This window comes from Cyprinus carpio, chromosome B25, assembly GCF_018340385.1.
Source record: "Cyprinus carpio isolate SPL01 chromosome B25, ASM1834038v1, whole genome shotgun sequence".
Taxonomy (NCBI): Eukaryota; Metazoa; Chordata; class Actinopteri; order Cypriniformes; family Cyprinidae; genus Cyprinus; species Cyprinus carpio.
In genome coordinates, this window is record NC_056621.1 from 4,499,661 (window position 1) to 4,519,694 (window position 20,034).

Consider the following 20,034-nt stretch of genomic DNA (forward strand, 5'->3'; position numbering starts at 1 on the left):
TTAATTTCTAGGTGGATGATAGGCTGTTCTAAATGGTTGCTAGGGTGTTCTGAGTAGTTGCTAGGTGGATTCTAGGCTGTTCTTGGTTGCTTGGGTCATTTCTAGTTGGATGCTAAGGTGTTCTTGGTGGTTGCTAGCGTGTTACAAATGGTTGTTAAGGTGTATTTGGTGGTTTCTAGGTGGATATTCAGTTGTTCATAGTTGCAAAGATGTTCTTGGTGGTTGCTAGGCTGTTGAGTACTGTTGTTAGGGTGTTTTGTATGGTTTCTAGGTGGATATTCAGCTGTTCTGGGGTGCATTTCCCAAAACCAACTATGGTCGCAAGTTCCGTAGTTGCCAATAGAGTTCAATGGAACTAATGACCATAGTTAGCTAACGATGGTTTGGAAAGTGCACCCCTGGATAGTTGCTAAGCTGTTCTTGGTGGCTGCTAGGGTGTTAAGTATTGTTGTTAGGGTGTTTTGTATGGTTTCTAGGTGGATATTTGGCTGTTTTGGATGGTTGCTCTGAGTGGGTGGTTGCTAGGCTGTTGAGTATGATTGCCAGGGTGTTTTGGATGGTCTCTAAGTGGATGCTAGACTGTTTTTGGCCCTTGTTAGGGTGTTTAGGATTGGTGGTAAGCCTGATCTGGTGGCTTGTTAGGCTGTTCTGGATGGTTGCTAGGGTGTTGAGGATGGTTTCTAGGCGGAAGCTAGGCTGTTCTTTATGGCTGCTAGAGTATTCTGAATGTTTTCTAGGTAGATACTAGGCAGTTCTGGACCGTTGTTAAGATGCTGAGGGTGGTTGCTAGGTGGGTGCTAAATTGCTCTTGGTGGTTACTAGGGTTTTCCATTCTTAAAGAAAAGTAACCCAAAATCACTTTGAAAAAGTGTGTGTCTGAATGGGGTTTGTTGTCTGACATTACAGAAGTTAAACAGTTCAGAACTCAAACACTGATTCACTGACTCAATATTTACTTCCTCCAGTCATCAGCAGCATAAGTGTGACAGCAACACCGCTAACACACGTATGAAGGCACAAACACACATGTACTGTACGTCGGTCAACCGGCTTCGACTGGCGAAGTGAAAAACAAGGTGACCCCGACAGCACCTGCACACACACATACTGTACACACTGAAAATGTGCTCAAGTTTGGCTCATGTGCACACACTCAGCAGATGTTGCATCGCAACATTTGTGTACACTAAAGGCTAGAATATGGAGAACGAACACAAACACACACAATTTAAGCGGTACTATTATCTGATTACATCGAGCACATTAGAGAGCTCTATTAAACGCTCCACTGATCTGAGATGGCTCTCGGCCAAAAGCAGATGTACTGTGACCCTTAAATACAGTCTGGAAGACGCGCTGCATCGCTGCCTCCTATCTGCCAAAGATTCGCCTCGGACAGTCTAGAATCGAGTGGCTGAAAATCATTACGAGGCCTTCTGGTGATTTTATTCAACTTGCAGTTTACCGTTTAACACCAATGATAAATCTTTAACAGTTAAAGAAATGAAAAATACACAAAATTCCCACAAAAAGCTGTTTTATTCTACACAGCAGTGCACCCTCATGATGCTGCCATGTTGAGGTCTCTTTCTTGAATCCAACACGGAAGTGATTTAAACTGCAATTCATCGACTGGCCGCTAAAGACTGGCTCCAAAAGTGAATCAGTTCCATTGACACCCCCATGTTAAAATGCCCAACTTTACTAAATAAATTTGATGTTAAACATGTATTAATCTCACATAAAATTTGGCAGCCGTAAATGGAGATAGATAAATGGATCATGTTTTGCTATTGCTATTGTTACTGAGTGCTAAAAAAACTTTTTATAGCTCATGACATTTATGTGCAAAACAGTCTATCCTGTTCAAGGACTCAGCCCAGAATAACTAGTTGTTCTTGAGCGGGAGTGAGAAATTGGATGGCGTCCTCTGCTTCTGTGTCTCGATGTCAAGCTGAGCGTCTCTACACTACTGCACACTCACTCCGTCCCCATAGCGACCCCATGGCAACGCCACACCTCACGCTAACACATGCCTTGTCATGCCGCAAGCAGCCAGTCTGCATAAATGACACGCACACATACCAATCACATATACAGAATAACAAAGCATTTAATAGAGAGAGAAAGAAAGAGATCGTCAGTCCAGCACAGTCCAGCCTCCCCGAACGTTCCGTTTGCTCTTTAAAACAACCCTCCCTTAAAATACAAAAACTATTTATTATTGTATTAACAATTACTATTATATTTCTCTGTGTTACACCATTAAAAAGTGCAGCTCACAATTCTCCAACCCACTTCTGAGGAGAAAAGAGAAAAAGTGTCTCATAATAAGACGGAAGGAAGCCATGAGAAAATAGAGCAGCATATTCACACATTTTGATTATTTTTAACATCAATGAAGATAAACATTAATGCTGTAATATACGCACAGGTGAATCTCGCAAAACCTGTCAGGAACATGTCTGGGTCCTATTTCACCTCATAATCAAAAGAAAGAAATTATATATATATATATATTTGTGTATTTGAAAATAAAGCCTGTTTTTTTCAGACCATTAACCTTTTTGGCAATTGTGACATTATTTTCATGACAATTAAGCACATTTTACTCCATTATCTCCATGCAAAAAATGATGCATTATTTAAATGGTAAAATATTCAAGCAATGTGTGCAGTAATATTAATTGCACAGCTTTAATGTACGCATTATTTTAGACAGAAAATAAAAGTATTAAGGTAATCAGAAATGACATTTAGAATAGCAAGAATTACAAAAGAAATTAAATAATTTAATGAAAATTGGTTGAAAATGTGTGTGTGTGTATATATATATATATATATATATATATATATATATATATATATATATATATATATATATATACATACACATACATACATATATATATATTTATCATTGCAGCATGGTACAGCCTTTCATTTTTACATTTAATAGGAATTATTAGTTATTTATTATATGAGCATGTGTTTCATGAAAATAATATCATAATAAAAAATGTAATTTAGCTTAAAATCAGTCTCCATTTTCTTTATTCCAAATAAAATTTTGTTTTTTTTTCTTTTTCTGTTGATTTTTGGGATAAAACATGACCAAGTCATGTTTTGGTGAGATTCATCCCCACTACATCCTGAAACAGTCTCATACACACACATACGCGGGTAAAGGCAGGTTTTTACTGTTAACTGGAGGGTTTCTGTAAAAGATGAGCCCCTATCAGTGCACACATACACACACACACAAAGAAACACGTCACTAGAGCAAAGTGTGGCAAGAACTATCCAGCGCACGCGGGCGCAAAATCAACTTTTTGCCTCTATATTTCACAGCAAATCTGGAAGAACAATTCTGATTGGTTTCTTCAAATGTCCTTTTGATGAAAAAAAGATGACATCAAGGTTTTTTTTTTTGTATGTGTGTACTTTTTTTTTTTTTCTTCCATATTATTTCATAGAAGAAGTGGTGGGATGATTTTTTGAGGTAGGTTTTCTTTTTCCGGCCTGGTGGTTAGTGTTTTTTAATGATATTTCGGTTGGATATACGACACGTCACTCACAGCACACAGACGACAAAGAATCCCAAGAAAAAGAGGGACTAATATTGTGCCAGCGATAAAGAGAAACCACAGAGAAAAAAAGCAAAAGAGACGAGGATGGAGTTCATTTTGCTGTCTTTAAGTCTCCAGATGGCGTAAGGTTTCAATGTCTGCGGCTTTCAGCTGAACCAATTGGAGCTGTTTACTTAGAAGTCAAAAGAGAGGATAGATAGAGAGAGAGAGAACGAGAAGGAAGGAACAAAGATACGGAAAATCAGGTCTAGTGGGAAAGACGCAGAAAAAGACTTGGAGAGGTCAGGGATTTCGAGAAAAACAACTATAAATGGAGACTAAAACAACCGAGAGGCTGCTAATGGAAAGAGGGTGTCTCGTTTTCCCTCATGGCTTTAATTACTCGCACGGGATGTCTGAGAACTGGAAAAATACAACTCCCAGAGTTCCTGCGACCCGATCCGTTTCAGCAGTGGCCAATTTAAAGTCAACCAAATGAGCTCCCATGAGCCTCCGGGTCTAGACGCGAGGTTTGATGAGACCAAAAGATGTCAGACCTCTCCAGCCTGAGGAACACAAGGGAATAGGGCTATAAAACCAAAACAGGAAGGAAACGTCATCCTGGTAACGTGAAGTTGCGGCGCGAACGCTCTCAGGGCATCTTTAAATGGCTTTGTTGGACTTAGCGACTATCCAGTCCAGAACGGATGCTAATGCACAAAAGAACCGTTGGCGTAATTAGTTAATAAGCAGGCATTTGGACTACATGTTACCAGAGTAAATAAAGACCAAAGTGGAGAGAGAAGCTCATAGGTTAAAGGTTACAAGAGTGGATGGCTAAAAGTACCCGTGTTGTGCCGTCTGGCAGCAAGTTAGTCTTGTGCATAAGGACGGGGTTTCGGGTCAAAGGTCAGATGGGGTTCGAGGAGGGAATGGAGAGGGTGAATCAGGCTTTGAGGGCGTGCCATTGTGCCACGTTTGTGCGTGGCCGGCTCAACATATCCTTCCAGTGTTTGACCTCGGCAGGACCGCTCTTCCATGACAAGTAGATCTGAGAGAGAGAACGAAAGAGAAAGAGATGATTGTAAACAAGACTGAACGACACAGCAGGGTTCCCGCTCTTTTTAAAACCAGGTGGGGAAACGTAAAGAATTTAACGACTTGTTTCCAATTCCACAAAATGATTCCGGTTCCTAAATGATTCCATCAATGATTCTATTAGTAGTTTTGAAGAACCCCGTTTTCTGTTGTCGTGCTGCTTTTGATTCAGTACGGCTGCTGAACCGTGATGCCAAAAACATGGTCAAAGGAATTTAGCACAACGTTCTGCAACAGTGAATGAATTTAGATTTTCAAGAATTGTTAACAGAAATGAACATCATGGAAATCATTTGATTCTAGTATTTTGTTTTAAAAATAGGACCAATTCCCACCCCTTTTAAATTATGAATTTAAAATGTGTTTATTGTATAATATCATTTTTAATATATAATATTATATATGCAATTATACTAACTATATAATATTTAATATAAATTGTTTTAATATATAATTTCTTCCAAAAGGCACTGGGAGGATTGATTCATTTTAGTCAATTAGTCAGTCATTTGAATGGTTTATTTTGAATTAACCAATTTATAAAAAGATTAAGATTAAACGATTCATTAAAAAGATAAATGTGCTGCATTTCACTTCTTCTTTAGCAAAATATTTAGTTCAATGCTGCTGTTTTCTAATAAAGTTCTACAAATTTGTGTTTTCTAGTTTTATTAGTTGTATTTACTGTAAATGTAATTACAGTAAATACACTAAGAGTATTTTTTTTGCAAAATAAATGCTGATGTGTTGGTAAAAGTAAATATCAATTTGACCGTTTTTTTATTATATTGATCATCTTACCATATTGATAATTGATCATTCTATTATATTGATCTTTATAAATAAACTGAGAAGAGATGTGTATTTTATTTTAAATTATGAACTAATCATATTATGTTTTACATAACATCTATTTTTGATCTGAATTTCTAAATATATATAAAGGAAGCACCTTTCCAATGACATCGTTGCGGCTCAGTCGATCCTTGTCCATGACGGTGATGATGATGGTGGTCTCTCGGAGAACATGTGCGGGCACGTCAAAAGGGAAGGACTCGTTAAAGATGGGGTTCAGGCAGCGTTTGATGGTGACTGTCTTCTTCTTCTCCACTCGCTTGTCTTTGTGCATTAGCCATACTTTTACATACGGGTCTGCAGCCAATCAGAGAACAAGAGGCCGCGAGTTATGCAAATGGGACATGCAGCTGACCTCTAAGCCCATGTTTATGTTTTTGTTATGTGTACCTGAGGTGCCCCCGATGTCCATGGCTTTGAGGTTGCGAGCTTTTATGATGTTTACAGTGATGGTGTTGGCAGTGGGGTTATAACACAGAGACAGCAGCAGATCTCCACGACTTCCCTACAACACACACACAAGCCTGAATGAGATTTGAGAGTGAAGATTTTCAGAAAACAATGCCATCCTGGTCAGTCTGTTACAGCCTACAAAGACTACTTTTGTGGAGCTTTTCTACATCCGCTTTGATTGTATGACTCACGCTGCCATCACTGCAGGGTTTGAGATCCTTCCAGAACGTCTTCAGCTGTCCGAGCTCCACTTTATTCAGAGGAATCGAGACCTCTCCGATCGGGTCGTTACGGCTGAACCGATCGTAATCCAGCACCTGGAGATACAGCGTTCGCTCCCGCACCTTCTCATACGGGAACCCTGAGGAGATTGGATTCATCCAGAATGATGAAAGCAGGACATACTTCATCCCAAAATTAAAAGAAAATGTTTTGCATAGTAAAACCAGAAACATTTTTGCATTGTGACTTTATTATATAATTTATAACAATAATAAGGATAATAATAATAATAATAATAATAATAATAATATAAAAATAAGGATTAATTATTATTATTATTTATTATTATATAAGAAATAATATCATATCATTTAAATTGTTTTAGCAATTTAAGTAATATAGTAATAAAATATTAATTATCATTTATTTTAAATTAATAATAATAATAATAATAATTATTATTATTATTATAATTTTGTTAATTCATTATATTAGAAAAAATCAATGTAAGAAATAAAATAGTAATAGTAATATCAGTTATCATTATTTTATTATTATTTTTATATTTGTTTTTATTATTTTTTTTTTTTTTGTATTAACTAAGTAATAATATTTTTAAGTCTTAATGTTGCAACTGTCTTTTAATATATAATTAATTTTATAATTTATATAATAATAAAATATTTTATTCATTTATTTAAAATCATTAACTGCAATAATAATAATAATAATAATAATTAATGTTTTTTAAAGCAAAACACATTTTCTTTCTTTGTACTTTGGGATGAAATATGACCTAATCACATTCTTGACAGGTTTTGTGAGATTGTTTTAAATATCTAAAATATACTATCATACTTTGTATTTTTATCAAGTGAGAGACTCGTTTTAAGAGAATTAATGAGAGAATTGTTTAACTAGAAACAGACCCACAACTGACCTTCAAACAGGAAGGTTTCGTTCCAGTGAGGGTTGAGATTTTTCCTCTTGATTTTGGTCTCGAGTTTGTGCTTTCTGTCAGGCAGCAGGTAGATTTTGACGAAGGGGTCGGACGTCCCAGAGAAGTCTTTAGCGGGCAGGTCTTGACCTTTGAGTATCTTCACCGTCAGAGTCGTGTCTTGGAAGCTGTAGCCCAAGCTGAACTGAATCCTGCCCAGTTTCTCGCTCACTGGGCCCTCGTGGTCGTCGTCTTCTGACCCCGGAGACAACTAAAGAGAGCGTCAGAGACAAAGAGGAACGTGAAGAACGGCGCTGTTACAAAAAATAAAGCACAAACACCTCAGCCTTACCACAGATCTGCTAGAAAACATCTGGAGTTTTCAAAACCTGACATTTGCTGTTTTCGTATTAACAATTCAGAGACACCTGCTGTTATTATTGATCGAGAAACTCACACACACACACACACACACACACACACACACACACACACACACACACACACACACACACACACACACACACACACACACACACACATCTTTAGATGTTTAGGGGCAAGACACCACAGGTGAATAACAGATAATACTATACTTCCGCAGTTGATTGACTGAACTGAGAATTGCACAATAACTTTGTAGTACAGTTTTAAATATGTAAATGAATGCATTATCTTATTAAATATGCAGTAATTTGCATAAATTTCCAGAACTGATATTGAACACTGGATCAAGCCAGATTCAAAAATTTTGTTTCATTTTGTTGATATATTAGAGTTAGAGGTTTTTACAGATTTGCATATCTATTTTTATCACGCCATCAATCAGAAAATACTGTCATCAGACAGAAAAAAAATAGTTGAATGTTTTTAGGAATAAAATGTCACTTAAATCAGGCAACTGATATATGAACAAACCCCTCTGTAAATATCTTCAGGATCAGGAGATGCAAATAGATACAGCACAATAAAACACTTGAAAGTTTTTCTTTCCACTAGTCACAAACAAAACAAACGTTTCTGCCACAGATTCAAAAAAATGAAATATGTAAAATTCTAAGACAAAAAATCACAATTACAACTTATAAAAACAGAATTCTGAGTTAACATCTTGCAATTTTTTCCCCACCACGGAATGAAAAAAAAAAAAGGTTATTGGGACTTTTCAGCTCACAGTTCTGACTTTATTTCTTGCAATTGTGAGTTAAAAAGTCAGAATTTAGACATTTTCCCCTCGCAGGTATGAGTTTATATCTCGTAACTCTTTTTTTTTTTTTTAATTATTACTATTATTTCCACAAAGAAATAAAAAAGGTAATTAAGACTAACTCACAGTTATGACTTTTTTCTTGCAATTGCAAGTTTATATCCGACTTGTCTTTTCAGAATTGCAAGATCTAAACTCATAATTATGAGATATAAACTTGCAATTCTGAGAAAAAAAAAAGAATTAATAGATTTTTTTTTTTTTTCTTACAGTTTGGACTTTTTTCTCGCAACTGAGTGTTTACATCTCGCAATGAATTTTGGTTTTTGTTTCCACCACAGAATAAAAAATCAAAAAGGCAATTTTTCTTCTCAGAACTGCAAGATACAGCTCAGAATTAAAATTTGCAACTTTCTTTTTTTTTGGCATTTTTATCCTGTGGTGGAAACAAAATGACATAACTGACTATTGCATTAAAAAATATTTTTCCCTGCAGTGTCTTGCCTTGAGAGTTCTGAGACACTCCGCAGGTATTTAAAGACCAAAAGCACCTATTTATCAATCTCTGCCCTTCAGCAAATCGGTTTGGTTTTTTGTCTAATTAATAATCCCCTTGCTACTTTACATGTTGTTCAGATTCTTCCTGTCTGAGAGGGCCGAATGAACTGCAGTGTGATTCAGGCTTTATGGCGGCCGTAAGAGAGACTATTTGGGAGCAGGAGCTACATGCAAACACACTGTCCTACCATCACCATGTCTCCAGTGAGCGAGTTGGCAAGGTCAGACACTGAGGAATGGCCGTCGGCGTCTGGCGGCTGACCCTTAGGACTGTTAACTGGCTTATTCCCCATATTCCTACTGCAGGGTGAGAGAGAGACAGAGACAAGCAGAGATCACTAAAAATACCAGTCACGTGTGACTTGCCCTGCGTTTCTTTCTCTTTGCCACAGAATCAAACCTTCAAACCCAGACGACCTTTTGACCTCTTTGAGCACCGACTTGTGTTATTCCGACCGGCTTCGTCACAAAGTTAAGAAACGAACAAGACAGATTAATAACAAGCATGAGAGTGCGTTTTCTTGAACACAATAAAACAAAGCCACAACAGAGAAATAGAAAAGAAAAATCACATAGTTCAAACTTTGACACATTTCTTGTCACAAAACATAAAAACATTGTGGGACAAAGTGTTACTTCAGTTTACACTGTAGCACAGCCAAAAATAAAAAAACATAAAAGACACCATACAATGCCAAATATTCAGGGTTATTAATGTCTGAGCAAACATAAAACGCTGTCAGTTCATCATGTCACGGTGCAGTCCGTTGTGTTTTCCAAGAGTCGGCGTCCGAAGTCGGATTGGGACGGATAGCCTGCAAATCTACTTAAAGGGATATTACGGGTTCAGCACAAGAGAAGATGATTGATAGGTATTCTTGATATTACCTCAGAAACTCCATTATAAATCATGTTTATTGTTACACAAAAAAAGTTTTACTCAGTTTAAGGAATAAATAGAATTCATGTGTACTGCCACAGAAAATTATTTTGATAAAAAAAGCAATTTAATGCTACAGAAAATAATTTTGACTCACCACTCCATTAAAATAATAATAATAATAAAAAATGAAATGCATATTGCCACAGTAATAATTGAGAATCATCTCTCAATAAACAAACCAATATAAATAACTGATTCATTGCTCCTTTAAAGTTAAAAATAAAATAAAATTAAATAATAAAAATAAAGGTTTAAAGCCACAGAAAGCAATTGTGATAATCTCTCCACTTACAAAACAAAATAAAAATGTGTATTACTAAAGGAAAAACAATTGCTGGTTGGTCCATTTATACATAAAAAATAAATAAATAAATAAAATAAAAGAGTATTGCCAAAGAAAAATATTCATAAAATAGAATATTTTTGGGGGGCTCATCAGTTCATTTAAAAACAATAAAATAAAATGTGTATTGCCACACAAAATATTTTTGACTAAATACATAAAAAAAATATGTATTGTAAAATATTCTGACTTTAAGCTTATTTTGGCTTAAAAATAAAACAAAATGAAATAAAATAAAATAAAATAAAACAAAGTGGAGGGTTTAAAAGTCATGTTTTTATCAAAAACGTTTGTAGGCAGATAACATGATATTTAAGTTAGGGTTATTTTTTTGTGCCAAGTGATATCATTCCACAAATGCTGTCAATCGAGCATAATTTGTACTGAACATCCCCTAAACATCCCTTTAATGTTTGACTTAACTACTAAACTAGTTGACAGGACCAAACTAAACCAGAGCGAGGGCCAAAAGAGCAGAGAGAGACAGAGAAAGTGAAGAGGACATGATCAGACACAGTTCAGATACAAACAGAGAAACTGAGAGAGACACAACAAAACAACTACAGGATGAACATAGAAAAGCCACGAAGACGACACGTGAATACAGACGAAACTGAGACACGGTAACAGCTGGAGGAAGAAAGAGAGACAAAAGACAGCGTAAGTGGAAGAGAGACACTTTTTCTGTGATGGAAAGGCAGAAGATTATTCGCATGACTGGAGAGTCAAACAAAACCATGAGAGAGACGTCAACCAAACCAGCACAGCTGCAGGAGAGAGAGAGCGAGAGAGAGACGCCTGGAGAGACAAGAAACCCTGCAGTCAGTCAGAGAGAAAGAGAGAAAGAAAGGAGAGTTAAACGAAAGCACGTACAGAGATTAGTTTTACAGAAAACCAACCACGGAAAAGAAAGACAAAGAGACCAGGAAGGAAGCGTTTGGTTTCCAGAGAGGTGAAGCTTTGAGGAGAAAGAGAGAAAATGAGCGCTGGAAAGACAAAAGAGAGAGAAGGAGTAAACAAATAGTGTAAAGGAACACAGCAAATGGCACATACAGTTGAACACAGAGAGCAGGAGGTAAAAGAGAGGCATTCGGGAGGATGGGACTGTCTTTAGACTGGCAGGGACAGCCAGTGTCATGCTTTGCTCTGGGTTTGATGGGATAGTACACTTAAAAATGGCAAACGGCTCGCCCTTGTTTCGTTCCAAACCTGTAGGACGTAAAAGAAGATAGTTTGAAGAATGTTCCCTTTCTATAATGGTCTATACAATGAAAGTGGATGGGGACCACAGCTGTCAAGCTCAAAAAGCACATAAAAGCACCAAAATGTAGTCCATATGAACTATGCACTATGTTCAAAGCCTTCAGAAGTCAAACGATAGCTTTATGAGGAAAAAGTCTGAAATCTGAATCTGCATAAAGTGAGAAGTGAACCACAAAATTAAATAATATAGAATAATTGAAATTTAGATCACTTTTGACTAGGAATATTATGCTTAGAGCGAGAAGGATACAAATATATATATAAAACAATGAAGTTTAAATAGCTACATTTTACATATTGGCAGGCATAAAAAAATTGCACTGAAATTTAAATCGCTATTTATTAAAAAATCTTTTCACATACAGCCAAAAGTGCACCATAAAAAAATAAATAAAATAAAATAAAATAAAAAGCACTAAGGTTTTCTTCTGAAGTTCTTTTTGCATAACCCAGACGTGAATCTCCAAAATAAAATACAACACTTAAATCTGAATTGATATTCATTGAAAATTATTTTGCTTTACAGCCAGATGGGCATCATGAATAAAATAAAATGAAATGATGAAAATTCAATTATTCGCAATTCACTATCTTTTTGCATACAGCCAGACATGCAAATAAAAATTAAACAATAAAAAATAAAACAATACAAAACACTGAAATTTAAATCACCATAAAAATAAATAATAATATTAAAACAAATAAAAAAAAGCATTGAAATACACTCTTCAAAATCACTATTCAATGAAACACTTTTTGCATTAAACCAAAAGTGGACAACAAATAAATAAATCAATAAATAAATGAGAATACTGACATTTAAATCACTATTCACTGAAAATCATTTTGAAAAATAAAATAAAATAAAATTGCATCACAAACACATAACAGCTGTGTTCATTCAGATCCCTTTAAAATGGTTGTTTTGTGTCCTTTTTGGAGCTTTTCGCTGTACAGAAAAACAAAAAAAAGCAGTTTGGACATTCTTCTAAATAACTCTGTGTCCAACAGAAAAGAATACGATGGTGAGTGGATGAGGACAGAAGTGTTATTTTAGGATGAACTGTGCCTAAATAACTAAATAAATAATATTCCCAGCTGTATCCCCACCAGTCTAAAGAGAGCGGCTGAGGTCCGGGAGCTTTACGCACAAACCATGAAGCGTCTGTCTGTCAACACATCTGTTTCAGGAAAACATCCTTGGTTCTTGGTTTATTTCCTCAAAAGCCGGAAGCATCGTGGCCGTGTTGTTGAAGACACACAGACGTAGCCGGAGCGGAGACAAAAAACACTGAGCAGGCAAAGCACAAGAGACAGACAGACATGAGGTCAGCTCGGGAGGGGAGAGAGACAGGGGTTAAAAATCTTTAGAAACAGATCCTCATCAATATTCATGATCGGTGTCAGTAATTGGTTAATTGTGAGCTGAATGCAGCACTGATTGGCTGAATCTGTTAATGAGTTAAGTGTCCTTGTTAGTCTGATTTTATTAAACCCACACACATTCAGCTGCCATGAAGATGGTGTGAACGGTGAAGGAAGGAGAACAGATGGAGAAATGATAACGACAGCAAGCAGGAGTGAGTTTTAGCGTCTGAAAGCTCATTTAAGGTTTGAACCCTATTAAAGGTAAATAATAGTTCACCTAGAAATTAAAAAAATTGCTGAAAATGTGCTCACCCTCATGTCATCCAAGATGTAGGTGAGTTTTTCTTCATCAGGTTTAGAGAAATGTAGTATTACATCACCTGCTCAACAATGGATCCTCTGCAGTGAATGGGTGCCGTCAGAATGAGAGTCAAACAGCTGATAAAAACATCACAATAATCCACAAGTAATCCACACCACTCCAGTTCATCAGTTAATGTCTGGTGAAGAGAAAAACTGCATGTTTGTAAGAAACGAATCCATCATTAAGACGTTTTAACTTAAAACTGTTACTCCCAGCTAAAATATGAGTCCATAATCCATAATAACAATTCCTGCAGTGAAAAAGTCATCTAGTCTGAATCAGGAGAGATATATGCACAAATCAAGCGCCGTTTACAAGCAGTTCTAAACAAATATGTTGGTGTTTTGATGTGAGAGGACAACAGGAGATAGACTTTTTCAGGAGGTTTTTATGGATTATGGACTCGTATTTTGTCTAGAAGTGACATTTAAAAGTCTTAATGATGGATTTGTTTATCACAAACGTACAGCTTTTCGCTTCACAAGATGTTAACTGATGAACTGGAGTGGATGGTATTACTTGTGGATTATTGTGATGTTTTTATCAGCTGTTTGGACTCTCATTCTGACGGCACCCATTCACTGCAGAGCATCCATTGGTGAGCAAGTGATGGAATGCTACATTTCTCCAAATCTGACGAAGAAACAAACTCATCTACACCATGGATGACAATTTTTCATTTTTGGGTGAACTATTCCTCTGGAGAGTCTTAAAAAATGGAAAAACAAAAAACATCTTTAATTCAACATATCTCAAAAGAAACTTTTCAATCGCTGTTTCAAACGATGCTGTAGTAAAAGTTTGACTTTAACAGCTGCAGGAGGTAAGCATAGCAACAGCTGGCCGCTAGTGCTTTCAGCTTTGAAAAAGGATCAATAAAACATAGTACTATCTTTATTTATTGACATTAATATTTACACATCATAAACACGCTAATTACCATAAACGTTTGAATACAAAGCACCCAAGCTGATATTAAAAATAAAAAGAATTTGAAAGTAACAAAGCAACAGTTGACCATAGTAGTATTTTGGACTAAGTTTAAGAATAAGTATCGGAATAAGTTTGGGACAGAACATTGATAATGTATTGATATTTCACTGTATTATTGATTTACACGACAAGTGACCTAAATGACTGTCGATCTAAAAAGTCTCTAACTTTTGATCTGATCGAAAACAATAAACAAACATCTTGAGATGTGAAGTTTTAAAACTTATATATAAAAAATAAACCTCTAAAAAAACTAATTACAAATGTCATTTTAAACAGTTCTTTTTATAAACATTTGTCTGACACTACCATTCAAAAGTTTGGAGTTGGTAAGATTTATGTTTTTTTCCTGCTCACTAAGGCTGCATTTATTTAATCAAAAATACAAAACAAAACTGTAAAACTGTGAAATATTATTACAATTTAAATTAACTGTTTTCTATTTGAATATATTTTGAAATGTAATTTATTCCTGTGATGTAAAGCTGTATTTTTAGCATCATTACTCCAGTCTTCAGTGTCACATGATCTTCAGAAATAATTCTGATATGATAATTTACTGCTCAAGAAACATTTCTGATTATTATCAATGTTGATCATTTATAACTGCCAATTTTGATCAATTTAATGCACTGTTCCTGAAAAAACTATTAATTTCTTTAACAAATAAAATAAAAAAAATAAAAAAAACTTTTTATCGGTAGTGTACATTAACCAACAGCTGAAAGCAAATACTTGTAAATACATGTAAATACTAATAAAGGAGCAGAACTTGAGTGGGTGGTGTATGACGGGTGTTTTCAGCCTTTACAGACACATAAACAACTATGCAATCAATAACTAACATTAATGCATAATATAATGCAAATGATAACAAATCAGTAGTTAGAAAAGCTAAAAATGTCATGATAATTCCATGACTGAGGTGTTATGAAAGCCCCTCAGCAGTGAGCGAGAACAGGTGAAATGAGGACAGAGAAAAGAGAAACAACTCTCTCTCTTTCTGTATCTCTCTGTCTGTCTCTGCTTTCATGTCCTTGGCTATCGATCGAGGGCAGATAAAGGACATGTCGACGCTTCTCTGAGGCCTGAATTATTCATTCACTGTAGACGTGTGACTCGCCTGCAGGTTATTTTAAAGTTTAGCTCAGTAACCTGTTTAACTTTAGCTGTCATCCTACATGCCAACATAAATATCATCTTCATAAATCTTTTAACAGTACAGGACTCAAATCTGTTTAGAAAATGCATCATTCTGGCTCTCAAATCTGATCCACTTGTGAAGTAGTTGTAAAACAGCAGAACACATATAAAAGTACATTAATTACATTTATATTAATGAGCCTTCGATGCCTATAATCTAATGATCTAATGGACTATATTAAAATAAGTGTCATTTAAAAAAAAATACATGTAGGCACTGAACACTTTTGTTTTATGTAATGTTGATAATGTTGCCATCTTTTAAAAGCAATAAGCCGATGTTAATTTTAGTTGCTAAATAATAAATAATATATTTTTTATTTTATTTTTTAATAAAATAAAATCATATTTAATTTGATTGAATTTATTTAAAATAATTGAATATTAATTAATCAATTAATATTTATACAAATTAAACTGTTGCCATTTTATAAAAGCAATGAGCCAATATGTTTATTTTAGCTGGTAAAATCAAATAATATTTAATTTAAATATGCATTTTAATTTGTAATTTCATTTAAAATAATAACATTTTTATTAACTAATATTTTTATAAATGACAATTAAGTGATGAATTAAATAAAATATTTATTTTATAATAATTATGTATATTTACAATGTTTATTTGAAATAAATTAAATAAAAATAACTGAATATTAATTAATATTTAAATAAATGTAATTAAATACTGAATTAAATTAAATAATTATTTTAAATAAATTAACAATACATTAACAATAAATATAAAATGTATTCATATTAAGTTAATAAAATAAATATCCTGATTCACTCGAAAATACATGACATTACAGAAGTAAAATAGGTTGTGACGCATTTGCACTGCACTAGCCTTTTACATCTGCGCACTTCAGTATGTTCAGTCCATAACGTGCGACTTTAAGTGTCAAATGGCTCTACTTTCTACTCCTCTTTCACAAAGCAGCACGCAGGACAGCACAAGGAGAAACAAAACCGAGAGAAACAGAAGATTTCTCCTGCGCTGAGGTGTACAAACATCTCCCACACATGGAGTAGATGTTATATATTCATGATGAATGCATATATGATTACTAATGCATGGATCGGCAGTCTGCAGGTGTGTGTATCGGCCAGTAGGGGGCACGCAGAGCCCGGATTCCCCCCCCCCGACAACTGGAATATGCTCTTCCAAGCGCTCTCACCTCGAAAGTGGGCTGTTGGCATAGCAACCAAGGGACGGTGAGAGTGTGTGTGTGTGTGTGTGTGTGTGTGTGTGTGTGTGTGTGTGTGTGTGTGTGTGTGAGGGATGGAGGGCAGCAAACAGGAGACCATAGTGCACAAACAGCAGACGAGGAGAAGGATATATGACAGGTACAGGTGAGCGCCTCGCTGACACACACACACACACATTCAGAGGCGGGCCGCTTTGGGGTTCACCGTGACCTGTTATACTATCCTGTGTTTACCTGCCCCGGGAAGCAACGCACGCACCTCCAGGCGTCCAGGCTGGAGAGAGAGCTGCCTCCTCTCTACACAGATTCCCATTAGAAACACACAACGCACAATCACGCCGATCTCACATCCACACAGCGTACTGGAGATGATTACATAACCAACCCACAATGCACAGCGGCATGAGAGCGACCACAATAACTCAATTACTTCACGCGTGTGTGAGATGCAACGGGCCTTTCCAGACAAAAGTCAAAGCCTGTCCAGTACAACACACATGTTGCATTTAAAAACACACACACACTGATGTTCGCTCACTCACTTTGTTGTTAGCTTGTTGTATTTTTTCGGAGAGTGGCCCTTCACACTGAACACAAACACACACTATAAACACACACACTGATCTAATATGTGCTCGAGCACAGCAGAACAGCTCAATTAAATCTGATGCTCCTGGGCAATACACACCAAGTTTGCTATCAAAATCCTTTAAGGAATAGTTCAGCCGACAATAAAAATCATCTACTCCATCTCATGTAGTTACAAAACCTTTCGATCTACTGTAGAAAACAAAAGGAGATGTTTCGCACAATGTCCAAGCTGCTCTTTTTCCCCCTCAGTGTATGAATAATAATAATAATTTTAACACAATTAATTACTTTCTATAAATGCAAAATATTTCACTTTTTTTTCTATTAAAAGAGTCAAGTAAAAGAACAGATTTAGAGGTTTAGAGATTAGAAAAAAATATATTAAAAATTATATTTAAATTTTTTTTTAAAAAAATGTCAAATTTAAATAAAAAATATTAGTTCTAACACAAGCCATATATATATATATATATATATATATATATAGTTACTGTGTGTTCCACCACATCCCAAAGATGCTCTATTGGGTTGAGATCTGGTGACTGTGGGGGCCATTTAAGTACAGTGAACTCATTGTCATGTTCAAGAAACCAATTTGAAATGATTCCAGCTTTGTGACATGGTGCATTATCCTGCTGGAAGTAGCCATCAGAGGATGGGTACGTGGTGGTCATAAAGGGATGGACATGGTCAGAAACAATGCTCAGGTAGGCCGTGGCATTTAAATGATGCCCAGTTGGCACTAAGGGGCCTAAAGTGTGCCAAGAAAACATCCCCCACACCATTACACCACCACCACCAGCCTGCACAGTGGTAACAAGGCATGATGGATCCATGTTCTCATTCTGTTTATGCCAAATTCTGACTCTACCATCTGAATGTCTCAACAGAAATCGAGACTCATCAGACCAGGCAACATTTTTCCAGTCTTCAACTGTCCAATTTTGGTGAGCTCGTGCAAATTGAAGTCTCTTTTTCCTATTTGTAGTGGAGATGAGTGGTACCCGGTGGGGTCTTCTGCTGTTGTAGCCCATCCGCCTCAAGGTTGTGCGTGTTGTGGCTTCACAAATGCTTTGCTCCATACCTCGGTTGTAACGAGTGGTTATTTCAGTCAAAGTTGCTCTTCTATCAGCTTGAATCAGTCGGCCCATTCTCCTCTGACCTCTAGCATCAACAAGGCATTTTCGCCCACAGGACTGCCGCATACTGGATGTTTTTTTCCCTTTTCACACCATTCTTTGTAAACCCTAGAAATGGTTGTGTGTGAAAATCCCAGTAACTGAGCAGATTGTGAAATACTCAGACCGGCCCGTCTGGCACCAACAACCATGCCACGCTCAAAATTGCTTAAATCACCTTTCTTCCCCATTCTGACATTCAGTTTGGAGTTCAGGAGATTGTCTTGACCAGGACCACACCCCTAAGTGCACTGAAGCAACTGCCATGTGATTGGTTGATTAGATAATTGCATTAATGAGAAATTGAACAGGTGTTCCTAATAATCCTTTAGGTGAGTGTATATATTAATAACTCCTCATCTCTTGAATTGTCTTTTTATAATTATTATATTAAACAATTAACAACAATGTAATATTAAACCACTTTTTTAAACGAGCATTATTATGTATTATGTTATTGTTATCAGTTATGTAACTGCTTATCTCATGCAAACTTATTTATGTTTTTAAATAGTTACTATATTAAACCAAATTCAATTATAATATTCTTAAATATAGTAATTCTATTTTTTAAAAATGTAATATTTAACTACATTAAAACATAAATGTTAAAAAAATTGTCAAACAAAAAATTATGTAACTACTGATCTTATAATGCAAGCTTATTTATTGGCTTGTGTTTTAATATAATTACTTTATTAAACAATATTAAATGATAATATTTTTAAATACAGTAATTAACAACAATTTAATATTAAATCACTTTTTTTTAATAAAATGTTAAACATTATTACCCTAAAATTAGAGATGCTTGGCAAACTTTTACAAAACAATTATGTAACTGCTCATCTCATGCAAACTTATTTATTGATTTGTGGTTTTAATATAGTTACTATATTAAACAAATTGTAATATTGTTAAATAGTAATCATATTAAATCAATTTAATATTTAACTACATTAAAACATAAATGTAAAAAAATTAGAGATGCAGTGCAAACATACAGTACATCTTAAATTGCAAGTTTTTTGACTTGCTTACATAAATATAATTATGTCAAACAATATTAAATTGTAATATTGTTAAATATAGTACTTACATTCGAAATTAATGTGATATATATATACAGTATACTGTACTACCCATGCATTAATAAACCTTAAAAACAAAGCTAAAAAGTAAAAAAGTACACTTACATTTACATAAACATGCTATATATTCAAATATTATCATGTTGTATAATTTATTGATTTATATACTTTAAATTCCAAGTAAATTGTTCATAAATATCTAAATCAGATTTTAATTTTAATGGACACATACATATTAACATACACTCTGCACAGATTCCAGCTTGAGCTAGTCAAAAAGTCTAATAAGAAATGAAAGTAGAATCTCAATAAAAAAAGAAGTCAAAACAGCTTCTCTGTCAACTATTCATAGGTGTCTGCTCAGTTATGCATCACTAGTGTTGCTCATATAGGGTTAGTGATGTGAACAAACCTTAACAGCACATATTAAACTTCAGCACGCTACAGTTTGTGCTCCAGGCGGGAATGATAAAATCCCAACGACTTACACTGAATGAGGGATGCAAGGCAAAGACCTGGACCACTTTAGAAGCCCCTCACAACACCTTAACAAAGACTGCAGGCCATGTGAATCATGAAAGACTATG

At 35.3% G+C, this 20,034-nt stretch overlaps 1 protein-coding gene across 3 annotated transcripts in view; it reads right to left on the reverse strand.

Annotated features, from left to right (window-relative positions):
- Positions 1-3,512: 3,512 nt before the first annotated feature.
- syt7a (synaptotagmin VIIa) overlaps positions 3,513-20,034 on the reverse strand; it is a 145,096-nt gene continuing 128,574 nt past the window's right edge. For all 3 annotated transcript variants that reach the window (XM_042753315.1, XM_042753314.1, XM_042753313.1), the window contains 6 exons: positions 9,088-9,199; positions 7,138-7,405; positions 6,167-6,336; positions 5,913-6,027; positions 5,620-5,819; positions 3,513-4,620 (listed from right to left, as the gene is read on the reverse strand). In XM_042753315.1, coding sequence (XP_042609249.1) covers positions 4,516-4,620; positions 5,620-5,819; positions 5,913-6,027; positions 6,167-6,336; positions 7,138-7,405; positions 9,088-9,199 — 970 coding nt within the window. In that variant the 3' untranslated portion in view covers positions 3,513-4,515. The remainder of the gene's footprint in view (positions 4,621-5,619; positions 5,820-5,912; positions 6,028-6,166; positions 6,337-7,137; positions 7,406-9,087; positions 9,200-20,034) is intronic.